At 50.4% G+C, this 24,658-nt stretch overlaps 1 protein-coding gene across 3 annotated transcripts in view; it reads right to left on the bottom strand.

Moving 5' to 3' along the window:
• Positions 1-23,485, bottom strand: part of Gfra2 (GDNF family receptor alpha 2) — a 95,933-nt gene extending 72,448 nt beyond the window's left edge. The window contains exons 1-3 of one of the 3 annotated variants that reach the window (XM_036199422.1): positions 22,740-23,485; positions 17,469-17,783; positions 11,639-11,722 (exon numbers count right to left, since the gene is read on the bottom strand). In XM_036199422.1, coding sequence (XP_036055315.1) covers positions 11,639-11,722; positions 17,469-17,783; positions 22,740-22,779 — 439 coding nt within the window. In that variant the 5' untranslated portion in view covers positions 22,780-23,485. Of the gene's footprint in view, positions 1-11,638; positions 11,723-17,468; positions 17,784-17,873; positions 18,960-22,739 lie in introns of those variants that run through there. The other 2 variants (XM_036199420.1, XM_036199423.1) reach the window with 2 other exon arrangements.
• Between the last annotated feature and the right edge of the window lie 1,173 nt (positions 23,486-24,658).

The raw sequence follows: 24,658 nt of genomic DNA, 5'->3' as shown, positions 1-24,658 counted from the left end.
CTACCTGACATCTCAATCCTAACATAGACTAAACCGAATTCTTGGTTTCTGCCCACTCCACCCCAGGCTGTTCTTTCCCTCATCTTTACAATCCTAATAAATGACAGCAGCATCACTGTTGTGCAAGCCAAAACTGTGACTGAGCTATAATTCTCATTCCACACACCTACACAATCTATCTATCCCAAGCCCATTCGTTAGCTCCGTTCTCCTCTGTCTGCCTGCCCCTAACCTGGACGTCAGTGGTAACATCTTAACTAGCGCCACCCCTGCCCATGCCCCTGCCTCCTCTTCACCATCTGTTCTCCCTAGAATAAGACTAGCTTTCAAATGCTTATATCGTACTGTGTTGCTCAATCATCTAACATATTCCCAATGGTTCCCCATCACTTCTCAACTAAAAACCCAACTCCTAACTGCTTGATCCACATCATGTAGAGATCATTCCACCTACCTCAGCATTCTCCCCCCATAACATTATCATCCTGCACCTCACTCAGGGGTGTAGCTACATGGCCTTTTGCAGGTCCCACCTCCACACATGGCTTCCCCGCTGGGTCTTCCCCTACCTGTTTCAAGCCTGCCATTCCCCTGACCTCCCCCATGCTAAGTTTTTCCTGTGAGTCATAACTAGATGTTCACAATCACTTTACTCAACATCATATTTTAGTGTTGGCTTAGTGATTGTCAAAATTGTGCATTTCCTGTTAATTTTTTCCTGGGCCTGTCTCTGGTTTTCCCTATCTGCAGCACCTCGGCTCCAAGAACAGAGAGTCTTTGATTCAAGTTAGTGGTGCACCTCTACACCTAGATAAGAACACCAGGGTTTTCTGGGAATATTTGGAAACAAACGCCTCTTAGGAAAGGGCTCGTGAAAACAGCCTCCAGGTAAGGATGTCCCAAATTATACACACATTTAAATCGAGTTCTTTTTGTAGGCCAGACCAAAATGCCTTGCTATTTTCTAAAGGTCCTTAGTCTTCATCCCAAAACCATGTTCTCAGAACTTTCCAGAAAGGAGGCTAGGAAGAGTGGTTCTCCCTAAGAGGCGGCAGCTTAGATTCTGTTCTGACCTGGGGCGAGCCGTGTCTCCAAGCTCTACTTTTCTACCTTCCTGACTCTGCCCCCTTCCTCTCCTTCCCTTCCTTTCTGCCCACAGAAAGCTGATGCCCCAGATTTACAGCCACACCTACACACACCATTACACACATACTGTCATGCCATGTTAAACACGCCCAGCACCCACACAAACACACAGCACCACACAAACACATTAAACACAATTATACTACCCATGTAAAACCACAGAAATGACCCAATATATCAACTCACCACTATACAACTACACACATTAACCCACACAACACTCCATGCACTTAAACTCATGAAACCTACATTACACACTCACACATACACACATGCTAGCACACATTACACACACACACCACCCCACATACACACTAAACACATATACAAGCCACACCAACATACTGACTTACACAGCTACTCACATAAACAATAAACACACACACCATCCCATAAACACATATTACCAGACATCCATATCACCACACACACAAACATAATAAACATACAACCACCCCATAAACACATAATACCACACATTCACACATATTCACATATAACTACACACACATACACATACTCAATAGGTACCTGCTACTCATGTATCCTGACACACATATATCTATATACATACAAGAATATATATATACATACACATGCACAAACCACCACACATGCACACTCACATATACATACAGCATGTGTCAACACACATTGGCCTGTATACACCACCTCATGCATGTATACATTTACTCACACTTATTCACACATATGCCACACATACTTACACTACCCCTGTTCTCACTCCATTCTGGGTCCCTACACTGGCTCTCACCTTGCTGTGGTCCTTTTTCTGTACTCCCTACAGGCATAGGATCAAAAGGATGGATGGATGGATGGATGGATGGATGGATGGATGGATGGATGGACGGACGGACAGATGGATGGACGGATGGACGGATGAGTGAGTGGATGGACGGATGGATGGATGGGTGAGTGGATGGATGGATGGATGGATGGATGGATGGATGGATGGATGGATGGACAGAAGGATGGATGGACGGATGGATGGACGGATGGATGGATGGGTGAGTGGATGGAATGCTAGGAAGGAGAGTATCCAGCATGGGAACTCAGGTCATTTATGCCTACCTTCTATCAGGATAAACTAGAGTAGGTTAAGGGCTAAAGCAGGGGCCAACTGTGGAGTGCAGAATCCCAAGAGAGCCAGCTCAGGAGCTGATGACAGCAGGAAGTGTCCAGCTAAGGGCCACCTCACATGCCAGCTACCAGCAGAGCCTATCATGCACAAAAGGAGCAAGCTGGTGGCTGTCTACAGGCTGAAGAATGTCAAAGGAAAAATGCCCTCACCCCTCCCCCCAAAAAAGTCTTGCTCAAGCCACAGCACCTGAAGTTTGACCACTAAAAAGCATTTCTTGAGGTTAAATTTCTTCTTTGATGGTTTATTTTTCCCAGAAATTTCTTCCTTGAACACAAAGGCAACCAGAGATGAAGTCATCAACACCCTGATCACACCTCAGCACCAGCAAATCCTTCCATCCACTGACAGGAGCCTGAGGTCCCCCAGCTTTTACAGGGAAGAGAAGAGAGGTACACAGATCTCTACAGCTCTGGTACTCCTAGGTAGGAACACTGGCTCATCCTCTGCTGGTCCCAGACACCCAACAGCACGGCCATAGCCATGGGGCACTCGCCCCCACCAAGCCAACTAATGGTCCCCTCTCCCACCTCCTCTCTCCCTGGCTAGCAGAGTTCTCTGTGAAAGGGGGGCGGGGAATGAAGGGATGACAGAGCTACAGCTAAAGCCCAATTTTCGTTGACACTCAGAGTCTCTGACAGCTGTTAGAAGAAGAATGTGATTTTGAAATTTAAATAACACACTTCTGCATTCGGCTCAGGGAGACAACCTGAGGATAAGCAGTTTATCGCCTGAGCCACCATGAAGGGGGCAGGGAGGGGCTATGCTCCTCCAGCTCCTCCAGCTCCTCCAGATCCTCCAGATCCTCCAGGTCCTCCAGATCCTCCAAATCCTCCAGATCCTCCAGCCCAACCACCTGCTTACATCCTCCATTCCATGGCTGTTTGACAGGAGTCTCTAGATCATACAGCCTGGCTTCTGGACAATAAAGCTGAACCTCCCATCACTCTGCACAGCCCAGGCTGTAAGGCCCATCTCTGCCGCAGTGGACCAGGGAGCTAGCACAGGCTGGGACAACAGGGGCTTCCCTAGACATACAGCAGAGCTAGACTGGGTTCAACCTTCCCTCCGGAGCCACTAGGATGCTCTTCAAAGTGTACTGACTCTGGAGCCTAGAGATAAATCCTTTCTCAAAAGGACAGCCGCACTCACCTCCCTAGATACTGAGCCTTCTTGACCAAGCAGTTACCCCAAAGTTCCACTGTGTCACAATGGTCAGGACTCAACATTCCCTGTCTCACTAGGCTTGGGATACTTGGGGCCCTCTCATCACAAGCTTATCCAGGCTTCCCAGCCATAGTACTGTCAAAAATGTCAGAGCTAGAAAGCTAGACCTGTCAGTAAAGGCCTTACTATAAGATCATGAGGACCTGGGTTCAAACCAAAGAATAGTTGTGAAAAATCCAGAAATGGTGGTACATACTTATATTCCCAGCATGAGAAGAGGCAAGATAGGAAGATCCCTAGGCTCACTAGCCACACAGCCTAACTACTGTAGACAACAAGTTCCTGGACAATGAGAGACCCTATCTCAAAAACAAGGTCACTGTACCTATAGAACAACACCTAAGGTTGACCGTTGGCCTCTATACATGGGTATACACAAGTGCATGTGCACATGAACACCACACACACACACACACACACACACACACACACACACACACACACTTACAGATAGATGAACACACACACATATATATACAAAGAAAAAAGATTGTCATTCCCAAGTTCCCCTTGATTGTCTAAGACTTCCCTGATATCCCAGGCACTGCTGATTTCTGCTTCCCCTGAAATTTTGGGGCAGCATTTGGTCTGAACCACATGAACAGTAAACCACCTATGGAGTATCTCAGCCAAGGTTCTGTATGTCCCCTTTTACAATAAGGACACGGGTCTCACCTTGTACAGCATGTGTCTCCCACATACACTTCATATGGACTGAATAAAATGGTTTTCATTTCATGGCCCACCTTGACCCCACCTTCTCTGTATATTTCTTGTGTCCTGCAAGGTATGTCTCATCTCTGCACCTCAGAATTCCTAAGATCCAGCACACGTGGAGCATCTCACAGTTGCTTGGAAACCTCAGTTACCTTTACCTGGGCAGGCCAAACACTCCCACTGAGTCATTCTCTCCCTCCAGTCCCAGATAGTGGTCACCATCCACCTGGGTGCCATATACCACATGAGGAGCTGTCCTTATGTCATCACTAGACACAGGTCAACTGACCTACTCTATCTATAGATAAGAAAAATTAGGTTCAGGAGAGCCAAGTGGCCCAGAGGTCACACAGTGAATATAGCAAGACCAGAATTCAATGCTTAAACTAGCCGACCTCAAAGTCCACATCATCCTTCACTCCAGAGCTCTCAAGGCATACATAATAGGTGTAAAGCATGGAGGTAGGTACCCAGGAGGTACGGAAAAGAATGTATACACAGGACACAAAAATACGTGCACCACAATTACACACATGCTTAGAACCTAAGAATGAGCACCATGATGGAGCACCATGTCTTGGAACCAAGAATAGAGTGGTGTCCCCTTAAGAAGCCTGAGAGGCATCTTGGACATGAGTTCTCTCCTATCCTGCAACCCCAAAAAGGAGAAAACTGGAGCATCAGTAAGAATGTCCCTAGCCCTCTCGGTGATGCATCCAAGGTCGAGGCCAGTTTGAGTAGACACAACCAGCCTTCTACCCTCAAGCCTCACAAAGTCCCTGAGCTCAGGCCTCTCACCAGCCACCACCTGTCCCACCTAGTCACTGGAAGACTATCATTGTGTAAGACTTGGACAGTGTAAGGCCACTGTCCTCTAAAATAATCACCTGGTCACCTCCAGTCTAGCCCTTGCAAGCTCTATTCTGCTGTCAGAGGTAATGTCCAGCAAACAAGAGGTGTACAACCACTTCTCAAATGCCATCTAGGCTGACCTATCGACCATCTGACCTTGGAGAAGTTACTCTGCGGCCATTTCTAAATAGCGAACTTATTTCCATGCAACACACCAGGTAGAGTGTTTACCTACATTATCTCATTTGGTCTTTGCAGAAATCCTGGGAGACAGATGTTTCTGCTGGCCTATGTACACTTCTAAGGACATGCTAGGCATAGCTCAAAGTAAAACTTGAACCCTAGTCTACGTCTGTCCCTTCTCTCTGAACCTCAATTTTATTTACTGTTGAGTATTTAGGCACCCTTCCAGCTATAGAAAACAAAGTAAGGGGTTGATTTCCAAATATGCTTCAAATACATGTCTCAAACAATACTTGTATGGGATGTAGAGACCCTGGAGACTCCCTTGGGGATCTCATCCAGAATGCAGAGACAGAGCCTAATGACATGGTACCATGTACCCATCACTTCTCTGTGTTCCTTAGGCATGGCCCCAGAGCTGTCAGAGACACCCTTGCTTGCTCAAACCAGTCCTTTTTGGTCATTGGTGTCCAGCCAAGTCCTTTACTCTCCATCTGGCCCACGCCCCCCCCCCCACCCCATTATATCAGGTCATCTTCCTACAGCCTTTTCCAGAGAAACTCTCTGCCTAAAAGCTCTCACTTTCTCTCTTGCCTTTTTCCACCCTCACCTGCCTCTCCAGATGCACTTAGAGGGTCACAGAAGCCTGAGACAAGAATATTGGTCAATTTCAGCACCTTGCTCCCTGGCATCCTGTCTAGACAACCTCCTATCTCCATGGCCCAGGTCCACCTGAGAGAAGATGACCAACTAGCAAGCCCAATTTGGTCTCCATGTGCAGAAGCTAAATTACCTGACCAATTTTAACTAAAGTCTCTTCACCACCCCTGAAGGTATACAGCATATGCCCAGTTTACAGATGTTGCCACTCCAGTGCAGAGGCCATGGTGAGGTCCAAGAACACACACACACAATCTGTTATGACCTGTATGTTAAAAGTCCTCCCAGAGCCAAATGTTGAGTCTCCAGCTTGGAGCTGGTAGGACCTTCAGAAGGGGTCTAGAGGGAGGAAGTTAGGCCACAGTGCATGCCCATGGAGTGGGTACTAGGACTGTGACCCCACTCTCTCTCTTCATCAAGTGAGTAGTTCCCTTCCTCCACACTCTTGCACCATGGTGTACTACCATTTACCCAAAACAATGTGGCCAAACAACCATGGAGTGAACCCATGACCCCAAATGAACGTTCCCTCCTTCTAAACTGTTTATCTCAGGTATTTTGTCACCATAGTAGAAAGCTGATTAACATATTCAGCGGCCAAGCCTGAATTTGCTCTCAAGACTGTTAGCACATGTTCTTCACCTATACCAGATACCTCTTCAAATGCTGTGGTTTAGGTTTTCAAGGACAGTTTGAATTCAAAAAAAAAAAAAAAAAAAAGGCAAGGCCAACTTCTCCTTGAAATCTCTCTTCTCGTGTTAAAGTAAAGGCTTCTAACATCCCCGTTGTTATGGGTCAGTCACAGCCACACGGCCCCCGGCTGGCCTTGGGCTGGGACTGACTGATCTGTCATTGAACCCAGGGCCTGCCAAGTAAGACTATGAAGAAAGGAGGGGAGGGATGAGGTTGTGCCTTCCCCAGAGCTGTTGTAAAAATTCTGCCAGCCTTTCTTGACAACTGAATCCCAAAAGGACTTTCCAAGCACCCAGCAGAGAGGAAGAGTTCATGCTCTAGGGGTCCCTGTAACAAAAGCAGCCTCCAACCTCAGACAGGAAATGGTAAAAGATAAAGGCAAGTGGACCCCTAAGATACAACAGCTTCCCTCTTTCCATAGGAACCCAGTTAGCGAGAGTGAACTAAGAGGAGGATAGGCAGACCTGGCACTCCCCAACACAGACTTCTCAGAGAAATGGTAGAGGTGCTGCACACAGCCAAGCAAAGACATCCGGAGGTGGGGAGGCACTCGCTATCAACTACATGTCATCCTCCAGGGCAGCACCCACTAAGATCCAGCGCTCTGGTACAGAATCTCAGGTCACCTTTGTCCAAAGACTCACCAGCCCATGGAGCACCAGGCAGGAAACTATGACAGCCTGAGGTCCAAGCTCATTTGCACTGCCTACTGATGCTTCCACTTCCTGTATGCCTTTGTGGGACAAAGATGAGGGGGCTAAAACTCACGTCTTCATCCCTCAGAGGGAAAAACAAAAACAAAAAACTCAAGTCTGGAGCTGGGAAGCCATGTGCCCAAAGCCCCATGGGAGATTTGGGGCACATACCACACAGGAGTCTGGCCTCCTGATTCTGGTTCCTACCTTCTTTCTGCTGACTCCTCACAATGGCTTCCTTGGTTTCTTAGAGTAGGGCCCAGGCCAGGGTCTCCCCTCCCAGCCACCCCCACCCAAGAGTGTTGATCCCTGGCTCAACTTCAGGGCTGGTCTGGGTGAAGTGTCTTAGCAGAAAATCTTTATGTAATAGACACTCGACACTTTGTGGGACAAGGGTGTTGACAAGACAAATGAGGACATCACATTTGGATGTGCAGCTTCCAGAACCAGCATCTTGCTATCTGCTACTCGGTGGTAACTGGGCCAGGCATGGCTCTGGACTCTGTGTTGATCCAGTCCACTGCCCACCAAAAGGGTCAACGGAACCATGTGGTAGTTACTTCTCTTATCGTTGTGGCCAAATGCCTGACAGAAGCCACTGAAAGGAAGACAGGTTTATTTTGGCTTATGGTCTGAGAGGACACAATCCATCATGGCAGGATATATATGGGGGTCAGTTGGCCTATGAAAATGGAAGCCTGAAGTAACAGGTTTCACATAGCATGGGTCAGGAATCTGGGGGCTGGGGCTTGAAGCAGGGCTAGATTATAAGAAGGCCAACCTAGAGTTCCTCCACCAGCTGTGCTATCCAGAAGCCTGCAACTTCCCAAAATAAAAACACAACCAGGCTTCAAAGACATTAGTTTATGAGGGACAAATCACACCCAAACTATAATGGAGCACCACAGCATCCGATGCCTGGGCCTTACAGAGGGCATTGGACTAGAATACAGTTCCAGAGTTATTCCTGGCCCAAGTTATCAGGGCCAGCGGGTAGCAGCAGGTAGCAAGATGCTGGCTCTGGAAGCTGCACATCCAGTGGTCTCCTCATTTGTCTTGTCAACACCCTTGTCCCACAGTGTCCAAGTGTCTATTACATAAAGATTTTCTACTAGGAAGATACTCAAAGGTTGAATTCAGGAAACAATAGGAGCCAGGGTTAAGGTGAGGACCTTGGACCTCCAGCATTCACAGAGCAAACCCAAAAAGCACATATCTACACTGTAATTATCAGCTGGCATCTAATCAATGGGCAGCAGGGACACTGAGTACATTTAGACCTCCAAAGTGTACCCAACACAGCAGGCTACGCCAACAATGTCCTCATCCTGCATGTGAGCCTCAGAGCACAATCTCAGAAGGACCAATCCATAGAGGATTTATACTCCAATCTAATCCGAAACTGTAAGATTTGGAATGTTAGTTGGAAGGGGCTTTAGTCAGTCGATTATATAACCTAGCCACATAGGGTGGCCAAAATTTTAAGACAGTTATCACTGTACCTACAAGCAGAGCCAGAATAAAGCCTACTCTAAGCACAAAGCTACTGTTGGATAGAACTCTAATAGGGAGCCTATAGTAGTGGGAGCCATGAGATCTTCATCTACTTCCATAATGCCAAGACCATGTCCAGGTGACCACTCTCTGGCTACTATAGTTTGAGTCCTTTGTTTGCTTTGTTGTGTTGAGATGGGGTCTTATTATTAGCCTAGGATACCCTTAAAATTACTATGTACACCAGTCTGGCCTCAAACTAGCAATTCTCCTGCTTCTGTCTCCTGAGTATTAGGATTAAAGGCATGTGCCACCATGCCTAGCTCTATAGTTTTAACCTTAAATGGCCCCAAATGACCATATATGAAGGGCTTGCTCCCCAGGTTGGCACAATGAGAGGGAGCAGAAAGTTTAAGAGGTGGGACCTAGTGGGAGGTCTATAGATCACTGAGAGTGTGCCCTCAAAGAGACTAGAGAGTCCCGATCTCTTTCTCTTCTTCTATTTCAGTTCCCAGATATGAAGTGAACAGTTTGGATCTATACTGCCGTGGGTGCCCAGCAGCAAGTGAACCAGTCATGAACTAACACCTCAGAACCTGTGAACCAGAGGGAGCCTTTCCTCCCTAAGTTGAGAATTTTGTATAGTAATAGAACACAACCAACACACTGGCCTCTGCCTCCCTTCTTATGAGAATCCAGAATCTCTCCCACAACGGACACACACTCCATCCCCCTTGGGATCATCTAAAGGAGGCATCTTCAGATGGAAGGGCAGGTATCATATCAAAGTAGCAATTTGGTCTTCTGGGTGCACAAAAACAAACATTCCAAGTGGCTGATGGCCATCCAAAACTCAACCCTATGACACCAACTTTATTTCTTGGTACTTAATTTCTCTCCCTGAGGGAATTATTCCCCCCTCCTTAGAGGGACAATAATAACAAAGGGTAATTGAGAAGCATTGTTCTAGAGACTTGGAAGCTCACAGTTTGGAGCAGTGCTTCTTAACAAGCAATGTGTCTGCCCACAGGGGACATTGGGCAGTGTCTGAGGACATTTGTGCTTTTCACACCTTGGGAATGTGTAAATGCATCTAGAGACAACTCTTCAGACAATGCTAAACATTCTGTGATACACACACTAAAAAAACTGTTGACAAAGCCAAAGTGTCCCCATTGCTGCTATGAAGAACCAGAGTTCAGAGTAATAGGAGCCCTAGAAGGTTCCAAAGCCTAGAGCCCAGATCCCTGTACTCAGACTCAGAGAACAAGCTTTAGTCTAGTCACTAGAGCTGGTAAGAGCTGACCACACACACACAGAGAGAAACAGAGACAGAGACAGAGAGACAGAAAGAGACAGAGAACAGTTCCAGAATGGAGAATGCTGGCCCCAGCGCTTCCCAAACACAGGAGAGAATAACAAGAAAAAAAAGGCACAAATCTCACCTACTCCTTTTTTCTAATGCTTTTCATATGTGTGTGCATGGACATTCATGCATGTACAGGTGTGTGTATGTGTGTTCATGTATGCGCAGCGTAGGTGTGTGTGCATACAGAGGCCAGGTGATAATGTTAGACATCACCCTCAGGAATCTCATCCACCTTCATGGGGACTGGGTCTCTTACTGACCCGGAGTTCACAATTAGGCTAAGATGGCAGGTCAGCAAGCCTCAGGGAATCCTCCTGCCTCCACCTCTCCAGCTCTGAGATTACAAGTTTGTGCCACCATGCTCAACGTTTTCTACATGGGTGCTGGGAATCAAACGCAGGTCCTTGTGCTTTCAAAGGGAGTGTTTTACTGGCTAAAACACTCCTCTATGCCTCATTTCATTCTCAAGCATGGGCCCAACAGGCAAAGCAAGAGCCCGGCACGGTCTATTTCATTCCTCAAGGAATCACCCAGGAGCAGGTGATTCCCACCTCAGATGCCTCTCTGGTGGCTCAAGCAGTGGAAAGGAAACCCAGAGCAGACTGGACAGTGGGGACACTAATGGAGCTGAGAATGCCTTATCTGAACTGCTAAGGACCAGACATGCTCAGTATTTCAAATGGTCACCGGTTGGGGGCTATTTGCATATTCATAATGAGATGTCATCGAGATGGGACCCAAACACAAAATTGGTTTGTTTCATGCATGCAGATACACTCAGCCTGAAGGGCCTCTTATATAATACTTTCAATATGCCTGCTTTTTCACTTTGCCCCATCACATAAGGTCACATGTAGAGCTTGCCCCCCACAGCATCATCTTGGTACCTAACATGTTTTAAATTTTAGAGAAGTGTTGGATTTGGATGTTTAGGATGAAAGAGCCTAAATCTATAACAACAAACATGACCAATATTTCCAGAACACACACAAGGATCCTTCAGCATGCCATATGCTTTACAGTCCACTGACTCACTGCTAACCCAAGCAGGTAAGGGCTTCCTCACTCACAAGTGAGGGAACTGAGGCACAAAGAGGTTGGTAAGCAACCTGAACAAGGAACATGCCAAACCGAAGAGCCAGAGAAGTAGAAAGAGAAATGGGGATGAGATGGGTGACAGAATATCTGAGCGGCATCAGGTTTCAAGATCTATCCATGACCACCAAGGAACCAGACAGAGGCTAGGTTCCAGGCACTACCAAAGGAAGAAGGCCAGGGAGCTTCCTAACAGCCGGCAGCCACGGCTCAAAAATGGTAAGGAGCAAGCAGGTGGAGGGTGGAGTCAACAGAAGACCAGAAAGACCCCTGAGTCCAAGAGATGAATGGGTTACATCACAGGGATGAGAGGAAAACACAGGACAAGCACCAGTGAGGGTCACTTACCTGAGAAGATTGAAGCAAGCCTGAAGATGTCTGAGAGGCGTGAGGTCACAGGCTCATAGGGGGAAGCTTCATAGAACTCCTCACCTGGAAGAGAGGTGGGGCATGAGACACAGGCTCCTCTCAGGCAAACCAGAAGACAGCACTCTGCCTAAGAAAATTCTACTAACACATCCCAAGCCATCTAGGGTGTGAGGGAGGCCAGCCCTTGCTGAAGTGGAAAATGCTGTGCAGGCAAGCTAGGGGTAAAAGTTCACTATGTAGTGACAAGTTATTTCTCACCAATTAGAGCAGGTATGACTGCTTGCCATGTGACTTCCCTGCAGGACCAACCCTCTTTAAAGGAGTCTGGGAGAAATGGTAGCCCTGGGAAGGTCAAGTGCAAATCACAGAATCTGGAGACAGAGGTCCTACTAAAATGTATAGTTCAACTTCCTTGTTTCACAAGAGAAGGCTCATGGGTAGCCCAGCAATGTAGCATGTGGGAGTGGGGATGTCACACAGCTTCGTGTGGCAGACCCAGGGCTCATGCGGTCTCCTGAAGACCCACACTCAGAATTTCCCCTTTGCCTCACGTCATGTCACCAGAAAGAATCTAGCTAGGAAGATCAAAAGTCACTAGGTGAAAGGTATTTCCCTGGCCTCTAACAGATACCCTTCTAACCTATCCATGACCTGCTAGCTCATGTGCCTCCTCAAAACTTCAGAGGGCATCAGAGGCTTGTGGTAGAAAGGCAAGTGAACGGCAGGAAATAAATGGCCTGGGAAGCCCAGGAGACCCCCACCACATTATCGAGAATCCCATACCCTCTGTGGACACATTGCAAGAAAGGAAATATCCCCAGGAGACCTGACCAGTGAGGAGAAATCAATGCAAACTTGCTCAGACTGAGTGTGTGGTGATGGGGAGGGGCAGACAGGGGGTGACCCACAGCCTCACACATTGATTTCCTATCCAGCAGGGCCTGGCGCCACAGGCAGGCACCCTTGCCTACAGAGTGCCTGGGTGAGCAGCATCTATGAGGGGTGTCCCTGGAAGAGGGAACAGAGACTTCCCCTATAAGAGGATCCTTTATCCAGCCCAAGAGGCCACAGAGAAGCGGGACTAGAGATCCAGTTAGCCCTGGGATGGTTCATAGCTACTGAGTACTTTCTTTGTTAGAGAAGTTACTTTCTTCATTAGAGAAGATACCTGCAACCTTGGGCAAAGAAAGTCAAAGCATGGGAAAGAAGCTCACTCCCTCCTGTTGAGAGGGGTTCCAGCCTGCATTTTGCTTCAAGGAAATGCCAGGCAGCACCCAACACACACAGAGTGTGCTCCACTAGAATCTGTTTGCAGCTTCCTCCATCGCCTCTCATGGTCTAAGTGCCACCCATTACACCCACTGAGGCTTAATTTACTCTCTCCTGGGAGACTCCTGGGGCTGGGGCCCCCAGGCACTGCCATACATAGACCCAAACAATGTAAGAGTGTGAGAACTGCTGTTAGGATTTTAAAAAAAAAAAAAAATTAAAGTTGCACTGCACTTTCTGCATGCCGCAGCCCCAAACACACTTCAGACACACTAACTTGCTCTCTTCTTCACTTGAGAGGTAGGCGCTATTGCTCCCCTATGATGCTGACAAGGAGCGAGGAGCACAGAGGGAAGTAACTTGCTCCAAAGTGACTTGGTTTCATTGCCTAGTAAGCAGCAGAACCTGACTTTAAACCTGGGGTGGTAGTACTAGAGTACAGTCCTCTCTCACTTTGGGACATTCTCCCAAGTATCATGTGGCTCTTCAACAGGCCCTGTGGTCAGAGTTCTGCTGGCCCTGCACTGCCCAACTGCCCCCTTGCCCAACTGCAGGAAACACAGCCCTGTGGTCCTGTGTCTGGTTGTAGGACAACCCACATCATTGGCTAACCAGGGGTCCTCCATCTCTATGTCCACTATCATTTAAATGGTCTGTTCCTGCTGTTAGGAGCGCCAGGTAATGTCAAGCCTGGGCCACCAAATCCAGATCCAGGATGCAGATCCTGGGCACTGACACATGAGGTGGGCCTTTGTTCTTCATGGTCTAAAGATCGGGGACCCTGAATTTCAGAGTCACCTTTGGGGCAGCCATTGGTGACATCCCCGCTGTGGCCATGCATGGTTGTGATGACAAGAAAAAAAGAGACCACCATACACACACACACACACACACACACACACACACACACACACACACACACAACAGCCCTTTTCCAGGCCACAGGATCACCCTCGGCACCACCAAAAGAAACCTGGATATGGTGTGAGGACCCTGGACTCAGCCACCACCGTGCTGTATGCCCTGCACAGTCATTCTGCCCCTGTGACTCGGCTTCCCCTACAAACAGGGTCAACGGATTCCAGCTCTGACTCCCTACACTCAGTGGCCATGTCTTCAGGGGTCCATACGCCTGTCACACTGGCCCTCCTTCCTCCAGCACCACCTCAGCTCCTGCTACAGGTATGGGGTTCTGGCATTGGATGGAGGAATCAAAAACCTGGGCAAGTCCCACCCACCTCAGGGTCAAAGGGAAACCAAGAATAGGAGCAAGGTCCCATGCCCTCCCCCCATCTCTCCTCTCTTGGTGGGTCTTGCCCATCCCTGGGCCCCAGGCTCAGCCCAACTACTAAGCCTTATTAAGGTATAAGGAGAAGGTATCTACAGCCTCCCCCAGCAAAATGACTCAACCTTACCATGAATTATTAACTCTTGGGCAGACCTTATCACTCACAGGGATATAACCTCCTGCTCAAAGGCCTCCTGGCTTCTCCTGATGGATCCTGAATAGTAAGTCTCCAGCCCTGAGACCTAGGACTTGAAGAGGTAGCCTCTTAGAAGAGGCAAGCGTCCATAGAAGGGGGCAAGCTGGAGTGTATTTCTGGAACCCTCTCATGGCAAGCATAGGTTCTACAGTTTCTGGGGGACCTATACCCTCAGAGGCATACAGTAGTAGTCACCGGTGGTCATTGAATGAACTCAAAAGTCATCTCCAGACATGGAACCAAAGACAGCCATGTGCAGTGAGGTATTCCAAGTCCAAGAGGGCCTTGAAGATCCCATGGTAGTGACAAATCAATCCACACAGCATCACGCTCACTGCTACCATCACACAGAAGTGTCTCACTCCTACTGCTTCTGATCACAGGTTGTCCTGTACACCGGTATGACAATGCCAAAGGGAGCCACCAAGGCGAGAGGGCTGCTCCTGCTAAGAAATCCAATCAGCCCAAGGCCCTTCTACTCAGTTCCATCACTTCCCCGATCTGCTGCTACGCAACCCATGCTAGCCCACCTCCACCAGCTCTCTGAAGGCCTAAGTTCAGTTCCCAGCATGCTCACACTGTCTGTAACTCCCAACTCCAGAGAATCCTGGGCCCCTGGTTTCCATGAGCACCTGCAGGCACATGCTCACAACCGCGTGCAGACGTACACACCTGCACGTAATTAAAAGTAATCAAAATAAATACTTTTTAAAACCTCTGAAAAATGAAAACGAAAGACAGAACTATCCACTCCGAAAAGCAAGAGGCTCCATGATGTGCATACCAGAGGCAGACCATTAGGTATGCAGTTCCACGTGTCCTAACATGTGTGTTAGGACAGCCTTGCCTTCTTCAGGGTTTCTAGCTCCAGGATGGAATTGCTGGGGAGAAGTAGGCACCTAATGCCTATGGAATCACTCTGCTCTTGATGGCAGTAATACCATAACTAAACATATGTACTTCCTACGTTCAGAGCATATCTAAGCCATCTGGGTGACTGCTGGGGATCCCTCTCTCTTCGGACTCTGTAGCGAGACTCCTCCCTCCTCCCACCCTCCCTTTGGTACTCTGCAAGGGAACTCTTCTCTCATCTTAGGCTAATGGACCAGCTCCATCCCTGGACCCACCCCTTGTCCTCACTCCCAGAGGCACAAACGCACAGAGAACCTTCCTCTTGTCTTGCCCCAGCCTCTCCACCACTCCTCTCCTCCTTTGGGGTTTAGACAGCCCCACCTTCTCTCACCTTTAAAAGAGAAAATAGGTCATCCTTCTGTTCTCTTCACAAAAAGAAAAAAAAAAAAAAGATCTGGGAGAAGTTATCCATATTCATCATGTCCAATCCTCTGCCTCCATTCACTCCCTAACCAGGGCTCTGTCCCCAGAAGCCTCCTAGGAGGCTTACCCAAGTGGCAGCACGGATACCTCAGCCTTTCTCCTGTTTGAGCTGAAGTGTGTGAGCTGTTGAGAGTCCTCTCTGCTCCCTTGATGGTCCTCCCAATCCTCCTCCAGAGCCTTCCCAGTCACCTGTGCGCATCCCTTCCCTCGCCTGTCCGTTAATGACAATGGTCCAGGAGCTCCCTCACCACCCTCGTTCTGTGATTGCACCGTTCTGTCTCAGCTCCAGCTTCTAAGCACAGGCTCATGTACACTCCAGAATCTCTCTAGAACCATATCCTCCCCTGAGCTCCGTGCCTGCATGTCGGCAGGGCTTGACCCAATGACAGGTAGGGAGCCCCAGAGAAACGCCACATCTCCTGCCTTCTACTACTCAAAGCCATTGCAGGCACGGGAAGCTGGGCGTCTTCCAGGGCCATGCTTTCCCTTCCCAGCTCACAGGCCAAAACCTGTTGATTCTACCTTGTTCAGAAGCACTTACATCTGTCTTCCCCTTGGTTGCCCTGTCTTTTCCTGCCTTTGTCCCTGCCTGGGGTCACAGTCCCTACAACTGACTGTCTTCCCTAGAACTACATGGACATTCTTCTGGAGTATCAATCTGATCAGCTCCCTTGAAATCTGAATTAAAACCATTCAGGCTTCCTGTTGCCCATCAGGTCTCTTCCCTCCTCGCCCCCAACCCTTCCAATCCACACTCTGCCTTGTCTCATTATTCCCAGTTCTTCTTTAAGATTCAATTCCCACGCCTGACCCTAACCTGCTTCTCCCACCACCTGCCCACTCTTAGTCTTTCACCTGGGTGGTGACTCCATCCCAGCCTAGAGTCAGCACCTTCCCAGAAGGCTCTTTAGATTTTTTTAACGATGGCTTAGATGCCCCTCAGAAGTGTCCTACCATGCCCTGGGTTTTTCCATCATAACACTTACGCCTTCAAATGGCAAGTTCCTTTTTTACTGCACTCCATCCCAGGCTGTAAGGTCCATGAAGGCAAAGACAACACCAGATTCTAGACTAGCCCAGTAACACAAGTCACAATGCACTCTCAGCGAATGCGTGCTGACTTAGTCAATGAACATCTGGCCGAGGTGACCCATCATCCTGCAGTATATGCAAATCTCAAGGCCCTGTCTGGACCAAAGAGGAGGAGTATTGAGGAGATGTCACTGGGGGAGGGGCCCTCAGATTCTGCCTTGGGCAGACTTGGGAGGAGCTTGCCTAGAGACTTAGGACCTGTTGCTCTTGTCCCATCCTGAGCTCCTAAGCTCTGTATCAAGTGCCTAGGTCAACCATTGGACCCAGAGACCACGTGAAGAGAGCAAGATTCTGGGCTCGGCTCCAGGCAACAGGGCATCAGAGTGGCAGGGGCTGGTACCTCCCGTTCTCTATCTGCCTGGTGCCTCTTCCCTCTCCTGGGCACAACCTCATACTGCCCTTGCTCGCATCCCATCATCCAGCTCATCCTCCATCCTTGCCATTTCCCTTCCTCCATCGCCATCATCCTCCTAGGACGGTTAGCTACTTCCCCTCGATTCTAGGTCCTCTTGTGGGTGACGCGGGGAGCAGAGCAGATCACCCTTCTGCCAGCTCCTCCCTTCCGAACCTCTGGCAGCAGGCATTCCTTTAACCACCACCACCCTTCCTTGGGGCCCACTCAGGCTTACCCTCGGTCAGCCCCAGATGGATACTCCAGTAGATCTGCAGACACTGCAGCTCCTTCTTCATGCCCCGCTTGCAACGGCAGTCATACAGTGGGCTTTCCTGCAAGACCTCCAGGGCCGCCTGGCACTCCTTATTGGCCAGCATGGTATTGCGATCCCGGCCTGCCAGGCACTGCCGAAGGGTGCGGTACCTGGAGCTGCAGTTGGATTCAGCCGCACACAGCTCATTGGCCCGGACACAGTCCACTGGGGGGCGCCAGCCGTGGAGCTCAGAGCCCTGCAGGGAGGAAGGGCTGGCCAAAGAGCGGAGGGTTTCGTCTGGGTAGTGGGGAGGGAAGACAAGCATGAATGAGGGCTACCATAGTCTCCGACCCCAAGGCAGGCCTAAGGCTTGAAGGAACTTCTCACCCGCTTTTATACCAAAGAACACCAAGATCAAGGTCAACTCAGACCCAACCTCGTCAGCCATGTTCCCCTACAGCCATGGTTCACATTCATCTCCTCCGGAGCATAATCCTAGGCTGTGGAACACCTCAGGATAAATCCAGGAAGGCCTTCACTGAAAACTGTAGGTGGGCTACCGTGCCAATAGTCCAGACAGAATGTCAGGGCCTTAACACTGTGTGGTAGGGTTTGTGCGGAGTGATCTCACTTCAACTCCTACAAACCTCTGCTCCATCCAAGGCCTTGGTTTGAAGGCACTAAAAGTCAATGAACCTTCAGAGACTGTCTGGACCTCAGAGAGACCCAAGAATCAAGCCTCAACATCAGACTCCAGGGAAGTTCAGGTCCAAAGGAGGGGGACAACTCAAGGTCACACACAGAGAAGCAGAAAGCCCCCTCTGTCCCTTAGCCTCATCGTTCCATATCGTTAGGCTTTGAGAAGACAACCAGAAACCAGCCTAACCCTGAGGTCCAGGAGGCCCAGGAGGGAGAAGCAGAGCCCCCTGTTAGGACTTGCCTCTCCATATTTGCCAACTTCACACCAGACGGTGGCCTGACCAAGTGCCTGCATGGCCAAGTTCCACCCCAGCCCCCTGCAAAAGAGAATGCACTGGGCCAAGCACAGGAGCAAAACCGCTCTCCTCGGCGCTCCTTCCCTCTCAGGACTAGCCTCTGCCAGCTCCGTCTCCCAGGGGCTCTGTTCTCAGCAGACCTCATCACCTTTTCCCTTTGAGCCTCCTTTTCCTACTTTCTCCCCCATACTCCTCTGAAAGACCTATTTTTTTTATTCCTTCCAAAAGCAAACTAATCAATCAATTACAGAAAAAAAATAATAATAATAATAACTCCCCTCCTTCAGGCCCTGCCTTCCAGCCTGAGCTGGCTTTAACCCACCCCTCTTATCTGCTTCCAACAGTATCCTCAGAAGGGAGGGGCTTGAAGACTGGACATGAAGGGCAGAGAGAAGCTGGCCAGACCCTTTCAAAGCCAAGCTCCCAAAATGGTTTCCTCCAGATATGGACGACATCTTCTGTCTCCCTGTGCTTGCTAAACTCCAGACCTTCCAAACCGCCCCCCCCCCCAAAAAAAAAGCCCCACACCACTGCTAGAGCAAAGACTGCCTTCTGGCAGACCCAAAGAATAATTTGAGAGGCTTCCTCCACTCGCTCCCACTCCAAAACAGAATAAAATTCTAGGCCATTAGTCCCTTCCTCAGAATACCGCAGAATTCCCCCACCCCGTTCTTGCCCAGCCACTCTCCGGCCTTCTCCCTAGGAGGCCCTGCTCATGGGGGAGCTTCTGCAGGGAGACAGCGACACCTACAGGTAGAGCTCTACACAGCAAGCCTATCATTCCCCAGAGCCCCCGCTGGGGGGAAAGAAATCAGTCCCAATGGGCCTTGGGCCTTTCCCACAAGGAAACAGCAAAGGAGATGAGGGGAGTTGGACTCCCGATGCAGGAGGCTCCAGTTAGAGCACAGGGCAATTTCTTCTCTCACTGACCGTACTCTTGTCCCAGAACAGAAACAGCTGAAGAACATAACCACACCGAGACAAAACATGAGATAGAAACCTATACGGAGCAGGAGTTACTGGAAGCAAGGTCTGCCCAGGCACTATCCTTAGATGTGTCCTCCACAAACGCTGAGGTAGCAGCTCTCTTTCTAGGCTTCAGCAGATTCCTACATCGCTTTACAGGACTCTAGTGCCTCTGGGCTACCCAGGAACAGCTGAATCACCACGCCCCCAACTTGCACCTGTCTGCCCCTCTCTGTCAGCCAATCCTGAGCTCCCACTGACTTGTCCCAAGGTTGCAGCAGGAGTTCACCTTCTACCTGACTGAGCTAAAGGCTGAATTGTCCAAGGGAGGCTCAGAATGGGACATGCCCACATCCTGGGTCTTTTAAGGCCTTGGAATTCACACAGGTTGGAAGTCAGGCTAGAAGGCCCAGAGAGTGCAGCGATAAAGCAACTCTCTCTGCCTACCCTGAAACTGAGCCCAGAGTCCCTAGGATGTCCTTAACACAAACCTCTGTGGGCTCCCATGCCAATAACAAGAGCCTCCCTGTCCTGTCAACTGATACGCTCTGCAAAGGACCAGGATAATCCTTTCACCAACTGTCCTTACCTCTGGAACTCAGGTTCAAAACTCCCAGAAGCAGCCAAGCCCGGGCAGAGAAGGGAATCTCAGCAACCAGGAGCCGCTAGCCAAGAATCAAGAAAAGGCTGGCTTCCTGGTCTAAAGGAAGAAAACTTGGATCTATCAAGAATGGACAGTGTGCAGCAGTTCCAAGGAACACGGGAGAGGAGGGTGGAGGTCCAGATTGCCCTCCAACATCCAGCATCCTCTCAAGAGCCAGATGTGTGCTAGAGTGCCACTAGAGATGGGTCCTCTGGCCACTCTGCTCCAGTCACTCTCCATTGCCTTCTCTCCATGTATGCCAACACTTGGCTGGGCTAAAAGGCCTTTCTCTTCACTGCAGTCCTCTAACACTAGATCTCACTCAGAGCCTTTGAAAAGGCATCTGAAGGCCCTTGTTGGGATGGGGGGTGGGGGGGACACATAACTCTTCACCATGGCCCCCAGCCAAACTGCTGACTTGAGGCTGAAATCTCAAGCTGCTAAGGAATCTCCATTCTGAATTGACTTTCCAACTGGTTCCCAACCATAGTCTTCTAGGCAGCCAGGAAAGGGACCATTGGATTTAAGTTTCCTTCACATCGCTCCATCCTGTCCTATCAGAGCCTTTCAGAATCCCACAGTCTGTCATTCCGTTGAGCCCTTTGCCCAGCTTTAGAAAGGGACTTCTCAAGGGAGAGGGGACTGAAGAGTCATGACCCAAGGAAATGCCAGTCAACCCTCTCCTCTCCCACTTTGCCCTGGATAGCAGATGGTGGTGGAGGACATCTCTGCTCTCTGCTCTCTGCTCATACTCCACATACATGGCTTTCACATACCCATACACACCCATTATGTGCAGGATGACCAGGGCCACTTCTGTGAAGAGCTGACTCCTCAGTCTCCTCAGCTAGGAACACCCCATGTGCAACTTGAGGTCTGTTACTGGAGGGGGCTATCCTCCTCTACTGCTGGCCTTCGGGGAGGACCCCTGCACCTGGAAGCATGCATCTTTGATGGTGCTAGGGTACAGTTCAACAGCAGGCAATCTGGCTGGTTTTGCCTGAAATGCAATTTTCTTTTCCTCTTGGCTCTGATCATTCTATGCCCCAGAAAGCTGTGTTTTCAGACCATCAATGAAGAAAAGGTCAAATTTTGTGACAGTTCATTCAGAATGAGAGTCCACTTCCCTAAGGCTGCTGGGAAGGAAGGGCTGCAGGATGAATAGGAACCCAGAACATCTTCTGCCCTCCTACTCGGTCCCTGCTACCTTACAGGGTTACTGCCTCTAGTGAAAGCAAGCCTGGTGAAGGCCACGCCCCAGGGCAGGGCACTGTCCCCTGGGAGTGCTAAAGCTGGGAGGTAGAAAGTCGGTAAGCAAGCAAAGGGCCCAGGATACAGCCAACACTGACTCTACCAGGCTACCAATCTGCAGGACCGATCTGGAGGGCACTTCTTAGACCATGCACATCTTCCATCAGCAAAATCTACCTCCCTGTCTGGGTTGACCATAACCCTTTCTGCTGGAGGTAAAGGTGATCCCCTGATCCTGCTTGGTAGCCTAAGTCACTCTGGACTGCCAGCAAGCCATGACACCATCACCCCCCAGAACAGCACCTGCGCTGAAGCAGATCACACACACACACACACACACACACACACACACACACACACACACTTTCCAGAACACAGAATCCACATACAGCCTTGTAAACATCTTTTCACCTATGCAAGAAGAAATCGGAATCTATCCCTAGACCTTGCTTGCCAAGCAGCTGAGCTTTTACAAAGTATAAGGGAAGGGGGGATTCTCTGCTGGAGCTCCGAACCGCTGGGCAGCCACTCCTCCCTGTCACAGAGGGAGGGGGCCCACCGGATGAGCAGTGAGTGGTCTTTAAGATCTGTTTTCCCCCTTTGCAAACATTCCCCACTCCATCTTCTTCTTCCCAAGGAGCAAACTTTGGCCTCTTCCCTCATGCCTCTAGCCCCAGGCCCCAGGGTGGTTGCTCTGAAGGCCTTGAACACCCATTTGCAAGCCTGCGCTCAAGCTAATCCATCTGGCTTGGGTCTAGGTGGGAAAGGAGTCAATGGGTAGGAAGAAACTTGCAAAGTGCTCCGAGAGTGGGGAAATAGGGTGCTTTCCTGAGACTGATTGGCAAGTAGGAGGTGACTACAAGGGCTCCCCGCAAACATCCAAACCAGGACCTTCTGCAGAAACCCACCAACTCAGAGAGCAATCAGGAAAGGAGAGACTAGCTAGATAGCTACCCGCCATCCTCTTCCCTCCCTCCTTTCTTCCACACTAAGAGTTGTATTTTTTTTTTCTTCCTAACTTGCTGCAAATTGAACCCATTATTTTGAGAGAAATGAGCGTTATCACCGGCTGCAAGTAAGCGTGTGCGCGCGCGCCGCGCGTGAGTGCGTGCGGAGAAGGTTTGAATGTTGGAAGTCTCCTTCTCAGTCCTCGGTGCAACCAGCCAGCTACCGCACGGCTCCCTCCTCCAGAACCTCCCGGGCTGTTCGCCTCCCCGGAGTCTCCCCCAGAGCCCCGGCCCAGTCTCTCAGCGCGGCGCTCTCCTGGTGTCTCCCGCGACGCCCAGTTTGCAGCCCCCAACCCCACCCCACCCCCCACCCCCGTGCCCAGCTTCCAGCGGGCGCCTGAAGACGCGCAGCCCCGTGTGGCCCCCAGACTCGCCACCTGCAGGTACTCACCTAAAAAGAAGAAGAGGCAGAAGGCGTTTGCCAAGATCATGTTAAATAAATCCCACAGTTGTGTGTGTGTGTGTGTCTTTCTCTCTTGGCTTAAAAAAAAAATAAAAATAAAATAACAACGATAATAATAACCGCCAAGCAATGATAATGACCCCCAAATCCAATGCAGAGATCCCGCTGGGCCGCTGGTGGAAGATCCGGAGTCCTGGGGTTTTGGCTGCTGGCTGGAGGGGGTGGGGTGGGAGGCGGGTGGTGGGCTGCCTTTCGACGTCCCCCTTGCCACTGAAATCAAACACACGTAGCTACGTGTCTGGCTGCCTTCTAAGCCAACAGACTAGTCCTGAGGTCAGCCCAGCCTTTCGCGCGTCCGGGAAGGCGTGAGTCCCCGCGGGTCCAATTCCCCTGCACTTCCCAGGAGGGGACTGGAGAGGTGGGGGCGAGGCGATCTGAAAGTGAAGGGCTAGAAGAAAGCAACGAGGGAGGGGGGTCAGAATCAACGCAAATAGAAAAGAAATCCACCGACGGAAAAGGAGCAATCCAGTAGGAGCTTCTAGGACGGGAGACCAGAGTCGCTTCTTTGACACCAAGACGAAGAAAAAGATTTTTTTTAAAAAAAGAAGAAGAATCTCTCCCGCTAACCCTTGCTCGGCTCACTTTTTTCTAATGGAATTCCAGTGCCGGGGTGCTTGTGCTTGCGTGTGTCTTTCTCTCCTCCCTCCCTCTCCTCTCCCTAGCTCTCGCTCTTTGCTCTCGATCTCCGCTCTCCCTCGCTTGCCTCTCCCTCCCTACTCCCTCTCTCCCTGCTCCTCCCTCCGCCCGCTCCCTCCCCCTTCACAGCTCCCTCGCCCAGGCTCACGCCTCTCCCCACTCCTCTGCCCGGGGCTCGGCGCTCCGGCTCCCTGGCGGCTGGCAGCTCGGAGCGCGGGAGCGCGGCGGAGCAGCGACACTCTGCTGCAGCCGTGGTGGAGACTCGGCGGTGGTGGCAGCAAGGCGGCGGTGGTGCTGGCGCCAGGAACCGCTGGCCTAGGGGTGAGCTCCACCGCTGGCTTCCTCTGCTCAGCTGTCCGCCCTTCCTGGGACTAGCCTGCCGCCTTGGCCAGAAACCTACTGGATCCCTGGGCTAGTGTCCACTCTCCAACCTAAGAAGCCCACGAAGACTCCACGCCCCCCTCCTCTCCCTGCAATGTCTCGTTCCCCCTAGACGAGGGCTTGCGCCTCGCAAGTGCCACTACCCCTGCACTCAACTCCCCCAGGGCCATGAAGTCTTGGAAGCCTGGGAAAGCTGAGTGAGGCTGGGGGACACTGAGGCCCCCGGTGCGGGAGCCATCCTGGATGCATGGGGGGGGGGGGGGGCAGGGCAGTAGAAAAGCCCTGGCCTGGTGGAGGTCTGGAAGAAAGCATCACTCTCTGCAAGATGATGTATCCCTCATAAGAAGCCGGTCTGGGCAGCACCCCAAAGGAACTAAGGTACCCAAAGATGCCCTGCAGGCCAGCCCTCCAAGCAGGAGAGCATCCTGAAAGCCTGGGTCCAGCCCGGAGCTCCTACACATGTGTTCTGCATGTGGAGCTTGGGAACTTTCACAGCACACTGGCGCCTCTCTTGCCAGTAACCCCCCAACACACACACACACACACACACACACACACACACACACACACACACACACACATACACACACACACACACATACCAGCTTTGCAGCCATTCCAGACTTTCCTTTCCCAATTGGTCTCTCATCCCCTGGACCAGAAAGAATAACGTTGTCTAGGCGTCCCAACTGCCTCCTCCAAGGCCAGCGAACTAGCCTGGGTTCGCACCCTAACCTACTGGGGTGTCCCAAGACACAGGGCACCGAGGCCTCCTTCCCACCCCCACCCCAAATTCGGAGATTGCTTGGGCTCCTCAGAGCTGGTCAGGG

Source organism: Onychomys torridus, chromosome 9 (assembly GCF_903995425.1).
Source record: "Onychomys torridus chromosome 9, mOncTor1.1, whole genome shotgun sequence".
NCBI classification, from domain to species: domain Eukaryota; kingdom Metazoa; phylum Chordata; class Mammalia; order Rodentia; family Cricetidae; genus Onychomys; species Onychomys torridus.
Note: the sequence above shows the minus strand (reverse complement) of the source record. Positions and strands in the feature narration are given on the sequence as shown.